This window comes from Papio anubis, chromosome 13 (assembly GCF_008728515.1).
Source record: "Papio anubis isolate 15944 chromosome 13, Panubis1.0, whole genome shotgun sequence".
Taxonomy (NCBI): Eukaryota; Metazoa; Chordata; class Mammalia; order Primates; family Cercopithecidae; genus Papio; species Papio anubis.
The window spans coordinates 86,454,949-86,479,902 of NC_044988.1; the positions used below are offsets into that span (position 1 = coordinate 86,454,949).

The following is a 24,954-nucleotide window of genomic DNA, read 5'->3' on the forward strand; positions in this document are numbered from 1 at the left end:
TCTGTATAGTGAGGAGGCTAGTCTTAACATCTGAGCAACCTCACATGGGTGTCTCTGATGTCCCTTTCTTCCTTATACTGCTGGTGTGAGACCTTCAAACCTTGCTCTTTCCAAAGCACTGACACAAATGTGGACTCTGCATTGTAGCTGCCAGCCCCTCATTGTCATTCATCAGCATGCCTCTGAGAGCACAAAGAAAAAATAATCAGAGGCTGAAAGGTTCTGGTGGCACAGGCTGGTGATCAGGTCTGATAGAGATTAGAGTCCTTAATCAAGGCTACATGGGGGCTAATTGGTGTTGGCTCAGCTCGTGTCGGCAGCCCATACGGGGTGGTCAGGCTGCTGAGAGGCTGCCAGCCAGGCCCCATGAGGGCCCCCACTCCAGGTTCTCAGCCAGGGCAACCTTTTCCACTGGCCCCATTCCCTTTCTTTCTAGCCTCTTCCACCTCTGAGTGCACCACACACACGATTATATAGTATTAGTGTCTAGGAGAAAAACATGTGGCAAAGAGCTTCCTGCAAAATCATGGCTGATTAAGGATGGAGTGGGGTGAAGAAATCTCACTAATAGCCTGGAATGGACACAGAGCAGATATTTCCAACAATCCAGAAGGATCTGGCTTCAGTTTATGAACACAGGATGCTTAACATGCATGCACAGAGCTGAGCCTGCTGGTGAGAGGCTGGCTTCTCCCCACCCTCACTGTACCCCAGAGCCCTGCAACCTCTGAGCTTCTCAGATGCACTGGGAAGGCATGGAGAGCAAAGGGACACAGCCTGGTAAGGGAAAGGCGTCGGCCTGGCAACCAAGGCCATTGGAAGCTGGATCCTCTGTGGCCTGCATCAATCACTGCAGCTCTGGGCTTCATCAGAAAATGGGCATCTTAAACCCAATTTTAAAAATTGTCACAAGGATTGCAGACAATATATTAAAAACAGTTACTGCACTGCCAGACGTGTAGGCAGCACTTGCTATGTTGTAGTGTCGTTATCGTGATTGCTGCCAGCACTGCTGTCCTTGCTGTGCTGTTGTCCAGGCTGCTTCCCCCCCCCCCACCCCCCTGCAGTCACGTTTCCTCCTTGATTTTGTGCCCTTGCCCCTCTGGGCTGCAGCTGCCCTTCCAGGCTTTCTGCTGTGTTAGTTCCTCCTTTTCTCCTCCCGACCCGATTCATCTCTGTTCCAGATCTTACTGCTACGGACCAGCTACCCTTCTCTGGATAATTCCTCTATACCTGGCACAGGGGAGATGGAGGCAGAGAGATGAATCCATCCTATTTTCCTACCTTCAAACAGCTGGCATTGGCGTAGGAAGACTTGGAGGAAAGTACATCACTGCACAAGGTGTGATTCAGGCTAAAAGAGGAGTGTGCACAAAAAGGTATAGGAGCCCAAGAGAGGATTGTTGAGCTCTGCCCCGGATGGGGGCTTATCAATGAAAAGGGAGGGTAAGAGTAATAATAAGAGGAAACTCACAGGGATAACTACCTGCCAGGCAGTGTGGGAAGTTCTTTGTTTAGATTAACTCACATGATCCTTCCAACAAACCTACGAGGTAGGCTCTATTACTAACCCCATCTTGCAGACGAGGGGATAGAGGCCCAGAGGGGTAGTACCCTGCTTGCTGAAGGTCACAAAGTCAAGTGTGCCAGAGCCAGAACTGGAATCCATCCAGCAACTGTGCCGCTCCAGAGATGGTGCTGCTGTTCCCAGGCTGCATTGACTCCCTTTCCAGGGGGAATTAAGAGTTTTACAGAGAAAACAACAGGGACCAAGGCAGGCCACAGTGTGCATGGAAAATGGTGGGCCCTTTTGCTTTGCTGGATCAGTGGGGTACATTGCAGGCACAGACAGAAGCTTAATGTGCACTGAGGAATCCTGCCCTGGTTCTGCAGGTATGAAGAAGCAGTCCCTGGTAACTGCCACATCCCCTCTGCAAAAATACAGTTGTGCCCCTTATGTACAAGATGAGTTCCAACCCACCCAGTGGACGCCTGAAACTGTGGATAGTACTGAACCCTATTGATATGGTTTGGCTCTGTGTCCCCAACTGAATCTCATGTTGAGTTGTAATCCCCAGTGCTGGGGGAATGACCTGGAGGGAGGTGACTGGATTATGGAGACGGACTTCCCCCTTGCTGTTCTCATGATAGCGAGTAAGTTCTTACGAGATCTGGTTGTTTAAAAGCATGTAGCCTTAGTCAAGGCTACATGGGGACTGACTGGTGTTGGCTCAGCTCATGTGTGCAACCCAGGTGGGGTAGCCAGGCTGCTGAGAGGCTGCCAGCCAGGTCCCATGAGGGTCTCTGCTCTAGGTTCTCAACCAGGGCAACTCTTTCCACTGGGCCCCCTCACTCTCTCTCTCCCTCCTGATCTGCCATGGGAAGATTGTGCCTGCTTCCCCTTCACCTTCTGCCATAATTGTAAGTTTTCTGAGGCCTACCAGCCATGCTTCCTGTACAGCCTGTGGAACTGTGAGTCAATTAAAGCTCTTTTCTTCATAAATTACCCAGTCTCAGGTAGTTCTTTATAGCAGTGTGAGAACAGATTAATGAACCCATATTTACTATGTTTTTGTCCTATATGTACATATCTATAACATTTAATTTATAAACTAGGCACAACAAGAGATTAAGAACAATAAATAAAAATAAAATAGAACAAGTATAACAATCCGCTGATATCACTAGTCTTGCAATTGGGGCCATAATTAAGTAAAATAAGGATTATCCAAACATACGCACTGTGACACCTTGACAGATCTGATAACTGAGATGGCTACTAAGTGACTGACTGGCAATTAGCATATACAGCGTGGATACTATGGACAAGGGAATGATTCATATCCTGGTGGGATGGAGCAAAACGGTGTGAGATTTCATCACACTACTCAGAATGCAGCCCAAAAGTTATAAATTGTTTATTTCTGGTATTTTCCATTTAGTATTTTCAGACCGCAGTTGACTGTGGGTAACAGATAATGTAGAAAGTGAAATGGTGGATGAGGGGGAACTACTCTAGTCATTCCCAGATGTGGAATTCAGCTGTGAGGGTGGCGAGAGACAAGTTTAAAAGCAGAGAAGACAGGCACTGGAGTCAGAATGGAAGTAGAGCTATGCATTTGCCAATCAATAGCTCAGTGACTTTGTAAAACTTCCTGTCTCCACCCAAGACTTAGCTTCCTTATTTCTAAGTTAATCATGCCAGCCCTTCTCATTGAGCAACACAAAAAATGGGCTCCATAAGTATCACCTGCTATTGCTGTGACTATTATTAGGGAGCTGGTGGCTTTAATGTTCTTTCCTGACCATGGTTCTTATTCCAGACCTCTTAGTTATCACTTAGAAAAAGGCAGATACTGAGAGATGCTCATGAAGTTTGTTAATCATGATCACTTTTGATCCACCATTTTGCCTTTAAGCCACCTAACCACCCTGTGAAGCAGGTGCTCATATCCTGATTTTACACAGAAGGAAACTGAAGCCCGACAGTGTTCAATGACTTGACCTCAGTTCATCTAGCAAGAAAGCAACAGGGTCAAGATTAGAACCCTGACCTGCTTGGCTCTGAAGTCAGAGCCCCCCACCACAACTGTACCATGTAAGATGAATGAATTCAGCACAACCCGGTGTCTCATCAAAATGCTCTTTGTGACCCTACTTGGCCATCTACCATACTTCTATAGGAGCTTAAAGGAATGCAGATGAGATCATGCTATGTGGTTGCCCACTTCATGGGATCCTAGAACTTTCTTTTCCTGCAAGTTGCTGGGTGGTCTTACTCAAGCCATCTCATCTCTCTGAGTTTCATCATTTTGACCTAAAAGATGGGGAACACAGCTCTGTTCTCCCTTATTCATGAGAATGCCATGAGGATAAAATATATGCTTAAACCGTTCAGAACACATGATGATTAATAATTCAATTCCCCGCCTGAACAAAACCTGAAACAGCAAAGTGAAATATACAAAATAAATTAAGCCAAGGGTAATTGTTCATTTTGCAAAAGGGTTCGTCACTCCACAGAAGAGACTCATTGATATTTTTTTTCCAAGCAGCAGCTATCTTTGGGAATTTAAAATTAAATTCCATTAATACAATTATAGCAAAAATACTAATGATTTTCCGGAGTGCACTTTGAGTGCAATGGGCCATACCTGTGTGTCCTGCCCATGGCATCAGACAAGGCAGTCTAGAGAGCCAGAAGGGGTCAGAGAGAACTGGGACCTTTGCTTTTCTCTAGTTAGGAATTTGAGGAAAAAAAAGAGAAGGTGGATTGCGTGCTCTTTCTGAGGGGTTCCTTTCTCAGAGTGACCTCAGCCTCAATTGCAGGCAGATGGTCAGGGTCACAGTTAGCTTCCCCAGCAAACAAGAGGATTGCCATTTCCAGTCTCTTCCATCTGGAATATTATACCGTTTTACATAATGTGTACATTCAGCTGAACCCAGCTAATTTTCACTTTGCTAATCTAATTTCTGATTATATTCATGGTTTTTTTTTTTTTTTTTTTTTTAAACCAAGTTTTGCTTTTGTCGCCCAGGTTGGAATGCAATTGTGTAATCTTGGCTCACTGTAACCTCCACCTCCTGGGTTCAAGCAATTCTCCTGCCTCAGCCTCCCAAGTAGCTGGGATTACAGGCACCCACCACCAGGCCCAGCTAATTTTTGTAACTTTAGTAGAGACAGGGTTTTGCCATGTTGGCCAGGTTAGTCTCAAACTCCTGAGCTCAGGTGATCTACCTGCCTCGGCCTCCCAAAGTGCTGGGATTACAGGCGTGAGCCACTGTGCCTGGCCCCCTGCCCTGCTTCTGCTTTATGTTTTCTCTCTTTCTCTTCATCTCTGTCTCTCTTTCTGTTTCTCAAGTTGGCGTTTTTGTCACAGCCTCGGTTTCTCTCTTTGGTCTCTGCTTCTGTTTTTTCTTTCTCACTCTCTGTGTCTATGTTCTTTACTATTTGACTTTCTCTATGTCTTCTTTTCTTTTAGAATGCTCTGCAGCAAAAATAACTTGAGTTTAGAGTCAGAGAGGTCCAAGTACAATCCCCAAATCCACTTTAATGTCCTTATCCACAAATATAAAAGAGAAAAAGTATGGTCTGTCTACTTGAAGGTTCAATATGAAGATGAAATAAGACATAGCATGTAAAGGTGTCACCAAAAAAGAGTACAGTCATTTCCTGTTAAATCAGTTTCCCCTTTCCTTCCTTTCTTCTTAAAAGTTCTTTTATTTGTTTGTTTCTCTGTTTGCTTTTAAGACAAAGTCTTGCTCTGTCACCCAGGCTGGAGAGCAGTGGCACGATCTCAGCTCCCTGCAACCTCCGCCTTTTGGGTTCAGGCGATTCTCCTGCCTCCGCCTCCTGATTAGCTGGGACTGCAGGCACATACCACCATGCCTGGCTATTTTTCTATTTTTTAGTAGAGATGAGGTTTCACCATGCTGGCCGAGCTGGTCTCGAACTCCTGGCCTCAAGTGATTGATTTGCCTCCCTCAGCCTCCCAAAGATTGAGATAACATGCATAAGCCACTGCACCCAGCCTTTCTTAGAGTTTTTTAACTTCCCTTCTTTCTCTTCCCTTGTCTTCCCTTCCATTCACTCCACTGTCTTTGCCCCACTCTCAAACAAGCACACACACTACAGCCCCCACTTTTCTGGCAATGATTTAATAGAAGAACAGTGCAGGTTCCCATTACCAAGGCTCTCGTTCTTTTACAAAACATTTTTACAGTACATTTCCTGGGATATAATGGAGAATCATTGTGAATAATTAAAATTAAGCAAAGTGTGTCTAAGCAGCCTGTATCAGGCTTCACTGCAGAGTCAGACTTCATTGTTAGGTTCATTTTCAGCCATTGGAGAGTGTGATGGGCTGTTCACACCACACTGGGTAAGGTCACCTGACCTTACCTGAGTTGTGTGGGGCATTTTGAATTCTGGATGCCCTGTCCAAAGGAAGAGTGCTGGTGTTAGCAACATAAATCCATACCCCAACTGCCCATCACATACTCCCATTTTCTGGTAGAAACACAAACCATCTAGTGAAATTTTAATTAAGAGACCATTCAACATCGTAGCCAAAAGGCAGGGACATAAGAGACCATTCAGTACTGTAGCCAAAAGGTGGGGACACACACACACACACACACACACACACACACACACACAAAACACATACTCCTCCTTCTATTCAGAGGCCTTTAGTCATCCACACTGAATCAAATGCTGCCTTCGGTCAAGCAAAAGGAGAGAGGACAGTGTGCTGCAATGGGCAGGCTCCCTACAGGCAGTATCAAATAACCAGAAAAGGCAAGTGCTACTGTTAAGTGCTGTGTTTTAAATGGTTTCCTAGAGGTCCTTTCTGCACAGAAATCTGTCATCATGCCTTCCATTTCATCACGATTAAGTCTTTTGTGTGTTAAGTATTGCCTGCTTTGGGGGGTTCTTTTTGTCCCTGATTCAGTAATTTCCATATGTTGAACACATATATTTTCCATATAATGTAGCAGGTACTTTGTACTGATAATAATTGTCACAATAACTTAACAAAGGTGAATACTTCTCCATCTTATTAAAAAAAGCAGGAAATTGAGGCTTGGAGAAATTAAGTGATTTGCTCAAAATTATACTAATAGTCAAGGGCAGAGCCCCTGCTCAGCCTCCACCAGTGGTTTCCCCATTGCATTCAGGGCAAGATTTCAGCCCTGGTCTGTCTGATTTCAGTCCTAGGCTCTTTCCATGTTGCCCTGACTGCCTCTCTATAAAACAAAACAGGGCCCAGCATTCATGCAGCTTGATCATGAGCTCTTGGAAAGGGCCAATGGTGTCTCTTTTGCTTCTCTCCCCAGTGACTGACTCAATCTTCAGGCTCAGTCGATGTCTATGAAACAAAGACATTAATGAAACTTAAGAGGAACTCACATACCCCAGATCCTCTGCACTGAAACACTTATTTCTATGAATGAGTGTACCTGAGCACATCCCTGCAAGACAAGACCAGAAAAGCAATGGCAGAAACCAGTACCATCTTCACATGTGGCAAGAGGCCATGCAAAAGGTAATGGCTCAAGTTTGGAGTTGGGAGGATGGGGGTTTACATCCCAAGGATAAAATATTTTGACTGCTTAATATGTTCTCAAGAGGAAGGAAATTAAGCACCATTATGGTAGTGCGGCAACCTCCTCTCTGCCACTAAGTTACTGAATTACTAAATGAACCCTCCCAAAACTTCAAGCTAATCAGGTGTAGAAGGAAGCCTTGGGCCAGATAATCTGTAGGGCTCCTCCCACCCCTGGAGACTTTTGTTCTATGCCCCCACAGTGCCCAGCCCTACTTGTCATCTCAGCGGAGTCTTTAAAGGCTTCTCAGGAGAAGGGGTAGAGAGGCAAGCGTCATTAATTAATACTTTTCCCCTCCACATTTAAGAGGGCATTTAGAATTGTGTAAGGACAGGGTTATCATCTAAGAATGAGTGCCTCCTTGAAGTTTTTGGCTGAGGCACCTCATTCAGTTCATTCTGCTCCCAGCCCTGCCTCACAAAAGGATCAGCAAAGCTCTATTCACCCTCTCACTTGTATCACATGCCTGCTTCAGTGTTTCTCTTCTCCTTTCATCCCAAGTTGGTGTTGTCACCTCCTCGGTCCTATCTTTAGAGATGGTGTAAAAACTGGGTCTTGAGCTCAAACACATGTGGAACACACAATGAGCAGATTCCTCAACTCTGATGTCAAAGCATGAAATCAGTTCACCAGAATCTCCCTGGGCCAGAGACAGCAGCTTCTTTGTCTAACTAACTCCGATACTGAGCACAATGCCTGGCACATAAGTGATGCACACTAAATTGCAAAGAATGAAATGCAATATCTGGATTCTGAATGCTTCTTTCTGCCTTGGCTTTTCCCACCCCGATCCAATCCACCACCACCTCTGGCCTAGATTATCACATCAGTCCTTCTGTTAGTCTCCCTTCCAACATGTTTACCTCTGTTCCTACAGATGTTTCCTAAATAGAGATGCCAGAGTGATACTCTTAAAATAGAAGTTAGATGATGTCACCCCTCTGCTAAGACTTCTCCAGTGATTCCCCATTGCATTCAGGGCAAATGAAAATGCTAACGTTTTTGCACCGTTCTGCAAGGCCCACCCAGGGATTCTGGTCCTCTGATGACTCTGTGATCCCATGTCCTAATACCCTTCTAGTACCCAGTTCAACCTAGCACATTAGCTTCTATGATCTTCCTCAAATATGCAAGGCACAATCACCCCTCTAAGCCTTTGCACAGGCTGCCCCTTTACCTACACCATGCTTTCCCCAGATATCCACAAGGCCTGCTTTGCTCCCACACCTTTTCAGTTGTGCTTGTCTTGAACAGTCTGCTCAAATTTGCAACCATTTGTGCAATATGTACAGCCCCCTCTTTCTGCAGGCTTCTCACACACACCCCTCAACTTCTAACATGTGATATACTTTATCACGTTATTCACTATAGTTTTATTACTATATATAGTATATACAGCAATACAATTTCATTACTATAGATACTATCTATAGTAATAAAATATGTGCTACTATACATAGTATCTATATAAACTATATATTAATAAAATATATAAATTACTGTATTTAGTATATATGGTAATAAAATATATTTAGTAAATAACATGATAAAGTGTATCACATATTATATATAGTACATTATATATTTCTACATACTCATATACTGTATAAATGTATATATGTATAAATTTATATACTGTGTAAATATATATAGTGTATATGTATATATAGTATAATGTATAAATGTATATATAGTAAATATGTATATATAACACTTTATAGATGTACATATGTACTATATATAATGTACTACATATAGGGTACTATATATAGTATGTACATGAGATATATATATATATTTTTAACTATATTACTACATATATTTTAACTCTGTGCCTGTCCCCTGCCCCGCAAGAATGTAAGTTACATGATGGTAGAGATTTTTTTGTTTTGTTTTGTTTCTTCTGTCAGAGCCTCACATCCTGCTTAAATTAGGTGCTTAATAAATATATACGGAACGTTGAATGAACAAATACATGAATGAATGAATAAATACCAAAGCCATTTTTTCAACTTGGACATCAAAGCATTAAAGGAATTCAACAGACCAGGAATTGGCAAAATTTTTCTGTAAAGAGCCAACTGACAAATATTTTCAGGTTTACAAGCCATAGGGTTGTGACTACTCAATTCTGATGTTGTAGCACAAAAGCTGTCATGGACAATATGTAAGCTAATGAGCATGGCTGTGTTTAAATAAAAATTAATTTACAAAAAACCAGCAGTTGTCCTGCAGGCTATAGTTTGCTGACTTCTGCACTGGACTAAACACTCTTAGATAAGGCAGTGGGTCTGAATTTTCTTCCTGTTGAATATCAGTACATAAACACAGCAGTGTCTTACACAGCATTGCCACTCAATAACAATTTTGAATGAAATGAAACATATATGAAACGTAGTTCTGCTCTTCACTCTGTCACAGCACTGCCTAAGTGAGCTTGTTGCAACAATGGAAATGCTCTATATCTCTCCAATATGAAAGCCACCAGCCACATGTGACTGCTGAGCACTTCAAATATGGTGAATGCGATGGAGGAGCTAAATTTTACATTTTATTTCATTGTAATTAGTTTACATTTTAATTTAAATGGCCAAAAATGGCCAATAGCTACTGGACTGGACAGTGGAGTTCTATCACAATAATTATTTTGCTTCATGATTCAGTTCTATTATCTTCCACCCCCACCAGAGGAAGCTTTCCCTGATTGCTAAGGCTCACAATAACTGACCTTTTTAAAGGATATATTCATTTCACTCAATCCATGTTTTAGTCACAGCTATGGTAATACCGAATGTTTGTTGAGCTTTAACTACCAGGTATTGTGCTCAGTGCATAATACACTTTATCTAGCTCAGTCCTCATAATTACCCTCCAAGGTCTGCCATGTTGATAATCTTTCCCCTGTTTTACCTTTGGGAAAAACAGAAGTGTAGGAAGGGTCAGCAAAGTGTCCAAAGTCGTGCAGGACCCAAGTGGGCTGGGATTTGAATTTTCATCCATTTGAATCCAGAGTGCAAGTTCTTGACCACCACAAGATGCTTATTAAGTGTAAACACTTGTGTTAATCCACATTTCATGGGTGCACATGTTATCTGTCCTTCAAGAGATCAGGAATCAGTGGTTTTCTTCATTCTACATATTTCAAAGCCAGAATACTGGCTTTCAGTAAAGATTTTCAGTACACAGAATTTCAGAGCTGGAGAGTACTCAGGGAAAATCTAATGGAAATGCCCTTTGTATTATAAATACAGAATTTGAGGCTCATAGGGAAAAGGGGACTTGTCAAAGGTCATACCATGGGTAAACTACAAAGCTGGGATTAGAGGACATGGAGTTTTTCTCTGAATTTAGTATTTCATCTTTCATGCGCTCATTCCACCACTCATTTTTAAACATCAACAGTGTGTTGCACGATGGGTTGGGAATGAGGAAAAAGCAGTGGATAATGCAGACACAATCTCTGCCTTTATAAGGCACACAGTTTTTTAGATAGCTAGTAATTGAACACAGAATGACACACATACATGTATCATTCAAGGTTGTAATTATGCGCTGATGGCATAGGGTCATAGTTCAGAGGGTAAATTCTGAGGCCAGACTTGTAGGATTCAAATCTAGACACTATCACTTCCTAAATGACTTCGGGAAAAATCCATTAACTGTGATTTAGTTTCTCACCTGTAAAATGAGACGATAACACTATTTCATTACATTAATCCTAAGGCACGCAACTTCTCACATTTTATTTTTATTTTCATTTTTAATTTATTTTTATTTTTATTTTTTAGAGTCTCACTGTGTAACCCAGGTTGGATTGCAGTGGTGCGATCATAGCTCACTGACACTTTGAACTCCTAGGCCCAAGTGCTCTGCCCACCTCAGCCTCCAAGTGGCTAGGACTACAGTTGCATGCCACCATGCCTGGCTAATTTTCTTAAATTTTTTTAGAGACAGGGTCTCACTATGTTTCCCAGGCTGGTCTTGAACTCCTGGCCTCAAGTGATCCTCCCACCTTGACCTCCCAGAGTGCTGGATCACAGGTGTGAGTCACCACACCCAGCCCCCATATTTTAATATTCCTGAAATGAGGACTTAGCTGATAAATTAGTATAGTATGGTATAGTATGGTTATTATTATTGGCAGCATTTTTTCTTAGTGGTACATAAACTATATATATGTGTGTGTCTTAATTTATTTTAAATATAATCGCATCTACCTCAAATGGTTATTGAGAGATTAAATGAGATAATATATGTAAAGGCTTTGAAGAGTGACTGACACAGTTGCCACTGTATAAATGTGCACCATTATTAATATTTACTATAAAGGAAAAGTAGAGAGCACTAATGGAGCATAACACATTGGGGAAATAAACTAGTATAGAAAGTCACTTCCTTGAGGAAGTGACATTTTAAGTTGAAACAAGAAGGATAAGGAGGAGTGAACCAACTACAGAATACAGTTTATAAGAAGTGGGGCTGGATGAGGAACAGATTGTCCCATGAAGAAGAAACAGCACCATCACTAATGCAATTACATTGGCTAGAAGAAATGACTCACCATTAACAAATATGAAACTCTTTACAACATGGCTTTATATCCTACTAACACTCTCAATTCCAACCTAGGCTTCATTATCATCTTTTTTCCCATACATTTGTTTATTGATAATATATTTATTGTAAGGTTTTACATATATATTTAGAACTTTCCTGGATTTATTTTTTAAATAGTAGGACATATGCCATGTTTAGAAAACCAATACATTTTTTAACACAGTTTTTGGATAAAATTAAATATATTCTCTAATTTAAATGTCAGTAGATTGTATTTATGATGTTAAAATCTGATCTTAAAAGCTGAGCACTTCCCTTTTTTTGTACGTATAATCATCAGAAATACCTTAGGCTACTTCTTCCTATATGCAGCTTTGTGGTGTGAGATTTCAGATCTCTGACAACCTTTTTCTTTCAAGTTCAGAAGCAAAGGTTGCCTTGGACTTTCAATGGGACTGGCAAGTTCCCAATAAGAAAAAGTTTTCAGTCTCTTTTGTAGTTTACCCTAACCTTCTTGACCTTCTAAATTTTTGAACAGTCAGGCCTGTTGCTTGCTTTGCAGGCTCCCTGAAATTTTATGACCTCATCCTAGACACAGATTGTCCTTTCTTAAAAGACCTTAAACATCTTCTACAACGTAACATTTTACAACACATTTAAACCAAATATATCAAGACTACCAAACAGAGATAAAAAGTAGTTTCCCTACAACTCATACATGCTGTCACACAGTTTTTCAACCTCTCAGTTCTGTATTGTTTCCTTGCCCTCAATTCAATTCAGTATTTTTATTTTTTTCAAGTCAACTTATTCTGTAAATTATTTGTCCAAAGGATTCATGCCTGCCTCTGAGAATTCTATACAAATACCTATCAAAGGGGGAATCCTAGAATGCCTCTCTTTTCTCAATGCTAAGCAAATTTCCTCACATGCCAACTCCTTAAAACAGTAGCTTGGCCAAATCCCAGCAGTGATACTTAGTAAATATATGACCTTGAGAATGTCAATCAACTGCTTTAAGACACAGCTACTTGTATCGAAGCAACAATAACTACCTAGAAGTGTTATTATAATAACTGAGAATAGCTATATAAAGTCTTTGCATGGTGTTTGGTACACAATAAGTGCCTAATAATTTTAGATGTTGTTACTGTCACTTCAATGTTCATGTACTTCTTGATATCTCACCAAAATTCCATTATACCTCTTTTGACTATAAGCTGTATTTGGTTGTTGTCTAACACTCCATCTGCTACATATAGATAATGAATCTGCATTAAATGGATTAATCTGATGAAAGAAATAGGATTTATGAGTTACTGACTTGTTTCATGGAATGTAAGCAGAAAACTTTGATTTCTTGTTGTTCTTTCAATTACTTTTGTTGGAAAAGATTTTTAAAAGCTTAATTCCATTATCTTTCATGCCAGAATAACAAGGTATCATGTTCATTAATCGATAATAAATTCAGATGAGTTCTGTTTAATTCACATTCTAGTAAATTCATGACAAATGAGTGGTGAGTTGGAGAGCAATATGGGTTCTGAGGATCAGAGAGACTCATTTCATGGAGGATATGCCCAGCTGAGGCTCTCTGGAATAGCAGCATGGTTAAACAAGGACTAATTCTAAATGTATAAAGGGAAGAGTTTACCTTATTTGAGTTCAGAAAAGACCAGTGCTGCCCAAGCAGGGGAGAAGGTGAGTTTCAGAAAAGGATTAGGTATCGCTGAGAAAGTGTTAATTTAGCAAACACACACTTTAGCCAGAGTGTTGTCAGCACCCTGAGAACTCTCCATGGTGCTGACACAAGAAGCCTACACCTTACTCATTGAACAAGCCTTGACACTTTAGCAGCTGAAACTTGATTTCCATCCATCCATCCATCCATTCATCCATCCAAGAAAAGATGTATTGATACAGGAACTGTTTCATTTCCAGATACAGCAATAAACAAGGTGAGCAAAGACCAAGTCTTTCTATAATGTATATACTCATATACAAATGTCCCCTCTTCAGTCTGCCAGAAAGTTGGTTCTCTATAGACAAATATCAGCATATTTTACTGTGGCTTTTACCTACTTATTACCATACTTCACTATATATGCTCTACCACCTAGAAAGTCCTAAAGATACCATTTCCTTCAAAACAGGGAATTTCTCCATCACTGTAGATTCTTGGAATTTATAGCTTCATAAAAATCCTGTATCCCTTTAAACTTTAGTAACATAGAGCTCAGCAAATACCAGAAACAATCTGTAAGCATTAGAAATATTTAGTACAATATAAGATTGCTATATGACATAACCACATACAGTATATTCTCATTTCATATCCTACTACAAATGAAAAGTGACTGCTGAAGATATGGAAATAAACTGAATGTAATGGTGAACATGACTGAAGTTCATATCAACCGTGGAAAGAAAATTCAATTTGTATAAATGCCATTTACAAATTGTTTCAATCATATGTACATGCTAAGTTATTAGTGCTTAAAAGGTCATAGAAACATAGATTTTGAGCTGGAAAATATCCTAGAAATTATTTAGACTTTTAATTTGTATCATGCCACTAATTTATGGTGTGACACAGGGAAATGTGCTTAGCCTTGGTGGCTCTTGATCTCCTCATTTAATTACACTAGATGGCTAGGAACTCTTCTTGCACTAAAAGTATGTTCCCACTCATTGCTTTGTTGAAGAAAAGGAATCTGAAGTTCATGGTGTGGCATACTCAAGGTCAAATGGCAAATTTGTGGCAAAGTTGACATTAGGATTGAAGGTTGAAGGTTAATAATTATTTTCTTTTTTCTTTCTTTCCTCTTTCTCTTTCTTTCTCTCTCTCCTTCTTTCCTTCCTTCCCTTCCTTCCTTCCTTCCTTCCTTCCTTCCTTCCTTCCTTCCTTCCTCCCTCCCTCCCTCCCTCTCTCTCTCTCTCTCTCCTCTCTCTCTCTTCCTTTCTTTCTCACAGAGTCTCATTCTGTCACCCAGGCTGGAGTGCTCTGGTGCAATCTCAGCTCACTGCAACCTTCACCTCTCAGGCTCAATCAATTCTTGTGCCTCAACCTTCCAAAGAGCTGGGATTATGGGCATGTATCACCATGCTCAGCTAATTTTTGTATTTTTAGTAGAGACAGAGTTTCACAGTGTTGGCCAGGCTGGTCTTGAACTCCTGGCCTTAAGTGATCCACCTGCCTTGGCATCCCAAAGTGCTGGGATTACAGGCATGAGCCACCATGCCTGGCCAGTAATTTTTTTCACTGCCAATGTTCAGAAGTCACACAAGGACTAAATAAAAGTTCAGCAGATAGGAATGTCTAGCTTACTCTAAATTCCTCCTTCAGCTGGTTAGCTACTGCAGGGCAGAGATGATATCATATTTTCTTCTCACATAATCTAATGCTATGCACATTGTTGGATTAAACAGCTCATGAAATATTTATTGAACTAGTAAGTGAAGATACACATGACTGAATAACTGATTATAAAAATAAGAGAAAACCTTGTGTTGGGTTTCCACCATATATTATCCACTGCACCAGTGAATTTTAAATTTTATTTTTCATCTCATCCTTACAACAACTCTAAAAAGTTGAAATTATTCTTCTCATTTTTAGTTATAAAAAATGAGGCTTGAATATGTTAAATGACTTACCCAGCTCCCTACAACCAGGAAACAGAGAAGAGAGAATTTAAACCTGGCTGTGTCTGACTCAGGAAGATATTCCAATTCTCCTCTGGTTCACTAAGTGCTTGAATGAATGAATAAACATATGAAAGAATGAGTTAGTGTTCTGCTGTCATTTGCTTCATGTGTTGTAGACCATATTGTCAAAGGTTTTATTTACAGAACTTGGTGTGATGCCACAGATGTGCAGAACTTTAATAAAGCTGTTTCACAATAAGACATTACCACACTGATATTCTTGAGAGTCAAAGCCTAATGATTTCAACTGTTTGGTGTTGCATTTTATTGGACCAGAGCATGTAGTCCTTGGACGTTCACTTTCTGTCCTCAGAGAGATGAAGATAATGGTAGTCTATCCTGGGAAGGAGCACAATGTCACTCTGGTGACATGTTCAGGTCTCCACTAGCCACTTTTTTGCCTTGGTCTTTCATTGGTTTGTTCTCATCTCATCCAGTGTTGTGCTGGTAAATGTTTAAGGACTGTCTTTCTGAAAAAAAAAATAAACTCGATTTTGTTGCATTTACCAATTGTGTTGGTGTAAACATCCTCACCACAGCATATTTTCAGGCTATCAACATGCCATCACTGAACAAAGAGTTGGGAAAAGATGTTAACAGTCAACTCTTATGATGCCACGTGAGCTGGCTCCAGCACATCACGGATCTAATTCCATAGTCATCCCTGTGGGTGGTACTAATTGTTGAAATCCCTGGAAAAACACACCGGAGATGGGCTGTGGCATGCAGCCAGGAAAACTTGGCCAGGTTCATGTGTGCACCAAGACAATTATATAAATGTTTCAGCTGTAGCATCTTCTCCACTTTCCTCCTCCTTCCCTGTCACTTGGGAGAAACAATTCTTCTTATCAACACATCCAGAAAAGCTTTAGGGAATGATAACCAACGCTTCGACTCCATAACTCTGTCCAGCTCTACAGATTTGACTCACAAAGGAGAGACTTCTTTAAAAGAAGCTAAGCTACTTTTGACATATCCAGATCTAAATGTATATAGGGCTTCAGGGTTTAGTTTTTCCATGACTTTCCCCAAATTCTAATTCCTGATGGGAAGCAAAGAGTGGAGAAAGTTCTAATTGTTCTTTTAGGGAGTTAGATGCTCTCCAAAACAGGTGGACCCATCTACTTGTGAGAACAGATGTTCTCAAAGTCTTTGGATCCTTACCTTTTGAAGACCTCTCTTCATATTACCTTCCCAACCTCATCCCCTGCCACTCTCCCAGTGCTCTGCCTGCACCTCATTCTCCAGATGGCAGCACAACTAAATTGCTCTCTGGGTCCTAGAATCATTCTAAACTTTTCTCTTTTTCAAAAAGTCAAGTTCCCTCTGCTAAAGCACCCTCCATACTCATAGTCCCTACTGATTTTACAAAGCTGAGCTAAAAGGTCATCTTCTCCATGGCGTATCTCCTGAAATCCCCATCTAGAATACATTTCTCCCTGTTCTTCAGGCTTGAGGCACTTTGTTAATGCATTGTTCTTGATTTATACTACACTGTGTTTTTGATAATAGCTATATATGAGCAGATTCTTTTTATGCCTGTGAGAATGTAAAATCCATGAAGGCAAGAACATTGTGCAATTTGTCTGTGATTTCCCATAATACTTAACACACCGACTTATGAGTTGCAGAATTAAGAAAATCTTGCTTGAATTGAATCTAATGAATTGAACTAAATTTTACAAAGTAGATCTGAGTTAAGCCCCATGAAAATATATTTAGGGATCTTATGTTCCTATTTCAATTTTCCACCTGTAGACAGTCCTATCCACTTATGCCTTCAGTGACTTATAAGAGAAAGGTGCTTTGCTGGGCATTGCAGTGGAAAGAATATAGGAATAGATATGATCTCTGGCCCTAAGGAATTTACTTTCTAGCAGGGGAGATAAACTTTCAATCATTAACTCAAGTTTTAATCTGGTTTTTAGTCAACAAAAAACTCTGATGATTCTGTAGAAGAAGTCATCCATTCTACTGAGAAGAAGTAAGAAGAAATTAAATGAGTAGGATTGTGGAAGGTAGATGATTAAAGGGTGGGAGGCATTTCAGGTGGAGAGAAGAGCTGAACTCTAGTCAAAAGGTAAAACTTTACATGGGGATGTTTGGGGAATAATTGTGAGTTTAAGCAGAGTAAGCAATGGAAAGAGGCATGCTGCTGGAGATGTGTTGGAATAAGAGAGTAAGACCAGGGTATCCTAGAATTCAGATACCTGGATGCTGCACAGTTGTTGGTGATCCAGTTTTTCTAGATCTGCCAAATATTTAACTTGAGTTCTTATGTAAGTGAATAAAAGGGGAACAACTAGAATTGGTATATACAATTGTTTCAAGAAGCATCGGGAGGAAAATTCCCTTCTTCCTTCCTTCTTGTAATATTCTTTGTCTCTTAATTACATGTCAGGCATTATGCTGAATTTTAAAGACAGCAAGAAAAGTGAAACAGACATCTTGAACCTCCCTCCTTGCTCCAACAAAGTTTACAGTCTGGTGATAGTTCCAGACAAGGAAAGAACAATGACTTTGTAGAGGAACAAGGCCATGACATATGGAAGCACAGAAGGCTATGACAGTAGGTGGGAGGGCCCATTCGTCTGTTCAGGGCTAGGGGGAGGGGGTCAGGAATGCCACCTGTGGGAGGAAAGGTGTTTGGGCTGAAAGTGTAGGAAATAAAAAGAAGCCCCTAATCTCCCATTAAAAGGAAAAAGACATTTTCAAGGGGGAGAAACTGCCTGTGAAAGGGACAGAGGCATGCGAGGGCATGGTGCCTTCAGCGAACCTGCACGTGGGTGGTATGCCTAGAACCCAGGACACAAGGCGAATAGAGGCAGAAGATGAGGTGATAGAAATAAACACCGTTTTGTCAAGTCAATTAAACTAACAAAATTGGCAACTGAGTCATCCCCCATCTCTTGCCTCCTGTGACCCAGGGACAGAAGATTGCCTTCCTGACTCAGGATCTGTAAGTATTTACTCTTTGAACTTGTTTCCTACGGTGGTGTTTAATTGAATCTGTGCCTTCTGTTTGAAGGAGCAGGGGCTATCCTAGGCCCTGGATGCTGAGGAGAACACAAAGGCAGGCTCCCAGCACATGACTGATGGTCAGGCAGGCATTAACTGTGCACAGGTTAGATAAACCACCAAGGGTGGCAGCCAGTGTAATCAAGCTTCCTGTGTGAGAAGTTCACAGGATCACAGGTGATCTCCTGGGTCACCATCAGACAACCAGATCTTAGGCTGCCCACCAGTTAAAAGAAGCATCCCGTGAAGGGCACACTGTAAACACCCACACCCAGCTCCACTTTATTTCCCATTTGGGAAGGGTTGCTAGACGTTCTACTATTGGAATCCCAATTTAGCTGGGGGCTCTTAGATCAGGACCCAAATGCCCATTCTCTGTTGATGTTTAGTAGTCATCTTGAACTTACACCCAAAACAGCACTCTTTGTCTTCCTCACCCAACCCTGACCTTCCCGCGGCATCCCCTGACTCAGTTAATAATAACTCAATGTGTTCCATTGTTCAGACTGAAAAATTTGGAATAATCTTTGACTCCACTCTATTTTTTGCATTCTATTCTCAGCAATAAATTCTGTTGAGCGTATACTCTTAAATATATCCAGAATCTGATCACTGTTCATCATCTTCGTCTCTTACCTCCATGGTCCAAGCCACTACCAACCTTTGCCTAGATTAGAGTAACAGGACCTTTGAACACTCCTGAATCAATTCACCACACAGCAGCCAGAGTGGTCCTATTCAAATGCAGGTCACAGCATGTTGCTTCTGTACTCAGAATCTCCCAAAGACTGTCCATCTTCCTCAGAGTAGAATCTGAAGTCTATATTATCCTATACAAGGCCCTGAGGACCACCATGCCCCAAAACTTCTTCTTCTCAGCTTTATTCTCCTACTCCCCTTCTTTCTTACTCTCCATCTTGGCCCCACTGCCAGTGCTAAATAAGCAGCATATTAGGCCAGGCGCAATGGCTCACACCTGTAATCCCAGTACTTTGGGAAGCTGAGATGGGTGGATCATGAAGTCAGGAGTTCAAGACCAGCCTGACCAACAAGGTGAAACCACCCATCTCTACTAAAAATACAAAAATTAGCCAGGTATGGTGACATGTGCCTATAATCCCCGCTACTCAGGAGGCTGAGGCAGGAGAATCACTTGAACCTGGGAGGTGGAGGTTGTAGTAAGTAGAGATTGCGCCACTGACTCTTTTATCTCCGTCTGCCTGGAACACGTCCCTCGGATACTGACATGGTTTATTCTCCCATCTCAAGGTGGATGCTCAAATGTCACCTTCTCAGAGAGGCCTCCCCGACCACACTGTGTATAATGAAACTCCACCCATACTCCCAGCTTAGCACTCTACATGCTTTGTACATCATTCTTTTCCCCTACACCAGCATCTATCATCACCTCATAGAGTCATATAATTTACCTGCTTATTTGACTACTGCAGCACTGTCTCATAGAAATTTTCAGAATGATGAAGATACTCTATATCTATATTGTGCAAAAATGTAGCTGCTAGTGTATGGCTATGGAACACTTGAAATCTGGGTTGTATGACTGGGGAAATGAATGTTTAATTTTTTTTTTTTTTTTTTTTTGAGACGGAGTCTTGCTCTGTCGCCCAGGCTGGAGTGCAGTGGCCGGATCTCAGCTCACTGCAAGCTCCGCCTCCCGGGTTTTACGCCATTCTCCTGCCTCAGCCTCCCGAGTAGCTGGGACTACAGGCGCCCGCCACCTCGCCCGGCTAGTTTTTTGTATTTTTTAGTAGAGACGGGGTTTCACCGTGTTAGCCAGGATGGTCTCGATCTCCTGACCTCGTGATCCGCCCGTCTCGGCCTCCCAAAGTGCTGGGATTACAGGCTTGAGCCACTGCGCCCGGCCCTTGAATGTTTAATTTTATTTAATTTCAATTAATTTAAAATAAAATGCCACATGTAGCTAGTGGCTACTGTATTCCACAGTGCATGTTTAGTGTCTACCCCAGTAGCATGTAAGCTTCATGAGGGTGGAGATTTTGCATATTTTGTTCACTGCTTTCTTCCCAATACCTAAAAATATGCCTGGCTACTAAAGAAATACCTGTTGAGTGAATGAATGAATATGCATGAGATTTCTACACAGCATCTCATTCAATCCTAATGACAGTTTTGTGGGTTGGGTGCTATTTTCATTCTCTTGTACTGAAAGGTAGGCAGTGTCTTGCTCAAGATCACCCAGCTAGTCACAAGAAGATAAGCTCTGAACGCAGGGATATCTGAAGTGCAGACATTTTGCTTGTCTGGAGTTGGGCCAGATGTTCTCTGTGGTCCTTTCTTACTCTGAGAGTCTGTGTTTCTCCAAGAATTTCCTCCCTTGAAAGGCAATGGCAGCACATAGATTAGTGTTAATTAGATTGATGGGCCTTCTTATCCAGTCACTTGTCAATGGCTCAGAATCCATAGTTCTTTAGGTAGAGGGAGCAGAGAGCCTCTTTCCACCCAGCCTCTCCCACCCTCTATCCCCATCCCGGCTCCCATGGCTCACCGGTCTCTGGGTCGCAGAGCTGCTCACAGGCATCTGTCGTCCTTTGTCCACAGAGGTCCCTCACCCATGGGGAGGTGGCATTGATCTGGTAATACAGGGAAAGCTTGGCCGGGTTTAACCAGTCGGAGATGTCCAGGTAGCTCCCTTCACTCACCACGAAGCTGCTTCCTATGGGTGAACAGAGAGATGACTACTTTCTCACTGATTTTAAGGTCTTAGCTGATGCTACAGGAACACAGAGAGGTGCGTACGAGCCACATCCCCCGGGTCATCTGATCTCATTTGTCTAAGCGCACTTGCAATGTGCCCGTCATGGTGTTGCAAGCCCATAGGGAGATAGAGGCAGATCAAACATGGGAGAGAATTCAGCCTAGTGATGAAAGATAGGCCCTTAGGACTGAGAGGGAAGTAGGGTCAAATTCAGGATCTGCCTTTAATAGGCATTGACTTCGGGCAAGTCACACAATGCCCCGGGTCTTGGTTACTTCCTCTGTAAAGGAGAATATTAATGGAACTTACCTCATGAAGTTGATAAGGGAATGAAATAAATTCATGTAGATAAAATGCTTAGCTGGCACCTGACTTATCCTAGGAAATAATGATTAAATACTAAATTTCAAAGGAAATGAAAAAAGCTAATGTCCCTGTCACTCAGGTGTCTCCTCTGGAACAGGGGTCATTGATACCCACAGGGGCCAGGAGGCTAACATCAATAGGAGAGACTGGCTGAGTGCGAAGGCAATAGCATCCAGGTCTCCTCACAAAGCTTGTGTTGTTTTTGTGTTATTATGAGAAAGACAGAAAGATAGAGAGAGACAGACCAAGATAGAGATAACAGAGACAAAGTGAGATTTCCAAAGAAATCCCCAGCACCTCTAAGGAAAAGAGCAGCGCCCACCCAAGAAAAAAAATGCCCTGATGTTGCAGAACAATAGGGAGAAGGTGGGGTTTGACACACAAGGAACACTGTAGGCCCCATTAAAATGAAGCAGCTATGATACAGCTCCAGCAGCTCTTGCCACGTGGAACTAAAGGCTAATGGCACCAGATCTTCAGATTTTCTTCAGGAGAAGCTAAATATTAACATTTTTATTCTAATCAACCAATTTTTCAACATTTATGATGGCTAACATTTCTTCTTGAGTGCTTGCGTAGGCCAATATTTGCTCTAAAATGTTCCTTATTATCCCACATATATGTGGAAACATACATATATGTATACATTACTATATTACATATAAATGTATAATAATCTATAGATAGACAGATATTCCACAAACGTGCACATGTACACACACATATATATACACACATACTTTTTTTGGGAGGCGAGAAACAGAAGCCCATTCAGGATGGCTGCATACAAGTTGCAAATGGTGAGTGTATGTATGTATAGCAATAAAACAAAACAAAGATAGAATTTCACAGTGGGAAAAATATGTACCCACACAGGACCAGGCTTCACAAAGCTGGACAGGGAGTGTGAGTCTAGATTGATGGCAGATCTAGAGACGGCAGCAGCAGGAGACTTTAAATTGTGTTTTATAATTAACATGACTCAGCTTCTCACCTTGTGTCTACCTCACTGTCAAGTAAAAACAAAGAAACAAATCTTTCTGTGAGTGCAATTCAAGTTCTCCAAAGACAGACTCAGTTAATAAGAATCAAATGGGTTCTATGGAGGCCTCTCTGTCAGGTCACAGCTGACTCTGCTGGCTGACCTATGGTTGGACTCCTCTTGACTCTGGTGAAAAGCTGTGGTCCAATGAGCAATGGCCAGAGAGGCGGGATCACATCAGACCACACCTGGCTGACTGAGCATCTAAGACTGTGGGAGGAGAAGTTTCCCTGGAAATAGTAAGGGTATGATCGGCAATGATTAGCTTCTCTAATTCACACAAATCATATGATTTCTGTCATCCTATGCAGTAAATCCCTAAGTAAAGGCACAGTGGACAACATAATTTTGGTGCAAAAGAAAGAGGCATCTTTGTGAAGCAGGGGGAATAGATAGTATCAGGACTGAGATAATGAAATGACCACATTTCAAGTTGGCCCTAAAGTCCTTGGCAGCTAAGGCAAAAAAGGAAGGAGTCTGTTGGATTCCATATTTCAAATTTCTGGCAGAAGAAGATATGCAAATCTATCTGCAAAGCCATATTTCCCCCCCTGGAAATAAGCCCAAGCAGAAACATGTCACATGGGTCCTTGAGGAAGGCACAGAACATCAGTATCAACTACAGATTTTTCTTTAAAAAAGCACAGTCATGCTGTTTAAATGGATAATTCTTGTATTTATTCTCACTAAAGACTGAAAGATGGATATTGAATTGTGTCCCAGGACTGAGTTTGGTTAATCCCTCTACTTCAGGAAAGTTACACAGTGCAGTGATAAAGAGAATAGAATCAGCAAGATATGAGCTCATATCCTCACTTTTTTACTTACCAGCTCTACAAACTTGGTCAAAAAAACAAACCCTCAGTTATCCTATATGAAAGGTGTGATACCAAGTCCCCTTTCATAGGTTGATATAAAGATTGCATAAGACAATGCATTTGTCTTAGGTCCGAATCACCAGAAAACAGACTCAGAGGCAGACACAAGCATTCAGGATGTTTTGAGGTACATATTCTTGTAAGAGGATGAGCAAAGTGGGATTGGGCAAAGGGAGAGGTCAAACTAACACACGGCAAAGCCCTCAGCTGATCCCATGGGGGAGCTCTGGGGCTGGGACAGTCCTTCAGTGATGTTCCAAATCAAGACAAAGATGTCAGGACTTTCTATCCCCACATCAGCCAGTTATAAGCTATGAGCTGTCCCTGGAGAGGGGACGTAATCTTGTGTGGAGTGGTCCCTTTCAATGGAAGGCATAACTCAAAAAATGACTCAGCTGAGAGTGGTCAACCATCCACATTTCTGGCAGCTGGGGAATAAGTGCCTAGGTGCTGACTGGAAACCTGAGGGCAGCATCACAATGTCCACTACAAGCTCTGTGAAATCTCAAGGAACAGGAACTATTTTGATTATTATTTTGAATTCTTATGAACTTAGAAGCTCTAAATGCAATACCAGTAAACAGATTTCTCTCAATTATGAGAAATATGAGTCTCCATGGAAGAGACTGGCTTAAAAAAAGCAGGTATAATAAATGGAAAGTTTGTGTCCTCCCAAATTCCTGTGTTGAAACCTAATCCCCAATGTGGTGATACTTGGAGGTGGGGCCTTTGGGAGGTGATTACATGGGTGGAGCCTCTAAATGGGATGAGTGCCCCTAGCACAGAGACTCCAGAGAGTTCCCTCACTCCTTCCACCATGGGAGGACACAGGGAGAAGTGGCCATTTGTGAATAAGGAAATGGACCCTTATCAAACACTTAATATTTTAGCACCTTGATCTTGGAATCTGCAGTCTCCAGCACTGTAAGAAATAAATTTCTGTTGTTTATAAACCAACTGCTATAGTAGGCTAGACAAACTAAGGCAGCAGTTTATCCTTAATGTCTTTAAAAAGATATTATGCAGAGTTACACAGTTGGTTTAATGGCAGAAGGGAGTTACTATCCTTTGAATGTCCTCTGTTCATTCGTGGCATGAATGTGATATGTATTCTGCTCACTTAATCCTTACAACAGCCTTGCAGGATAGGTATTTCTTCCAATTGAACATGAAGTTCAGAGAGAAACTGACATGGTCAAATTTGCACAACCAGTAAGTGGCCAAAGTGGAACTTAAACCAAGATTTTTCAGCCTTCGAAGCTGGAACATTTGCCTTTTTTCAAGCTATCTTGAGGCTTAGGGGTTTTGGTCAGTTGCTTTTTATGGTCCTTTTCCTCTGTCTATAGTAGTCTGTGAATTCTTCTATAGTGCATATCATGTAGAGTTGGAGGGCTTTTGCTTTCTCTGATACACTGTGATTTCCTACAGAGAAGAGGTCATGACTCATTAGTCCTTATCAATCCAACTCTCAGTAAAATGCCTGATACATACTAGGACCTTAGTGAATGTCAAGTGCATTAATGAAATCAGAGTTCCAT

The 24,954-nt window shown here is 41.5% G+C and overlaps 1 protein-coding gene across 3 annotated transcripts in view; it reads right to left on the minus strand.

Moving 5' to 3' along the window:
• Nucleotides 1-24,954, minus strand: part of ASTN2 (astrotactin 2) — a 1,032,132-nt gene that overhangs the window by 593,609 nt on the left and 413,569 nt on the right. For all 3 annotated transcript variants that reach the window (XM_017949334.2, XM_017949333.2, XM_017949331.2), the window contains one exon: nucleotides 20,921-21,088. In XM_017949334.2, coding sequence (XP_017804823.2) covers nucleotides 20,921-21,088 — 168 coding nt within the window. The remainder of the gene's footprint in view (nucleotides 1-20,920; nucleotides 21,089-24,954) is intronic.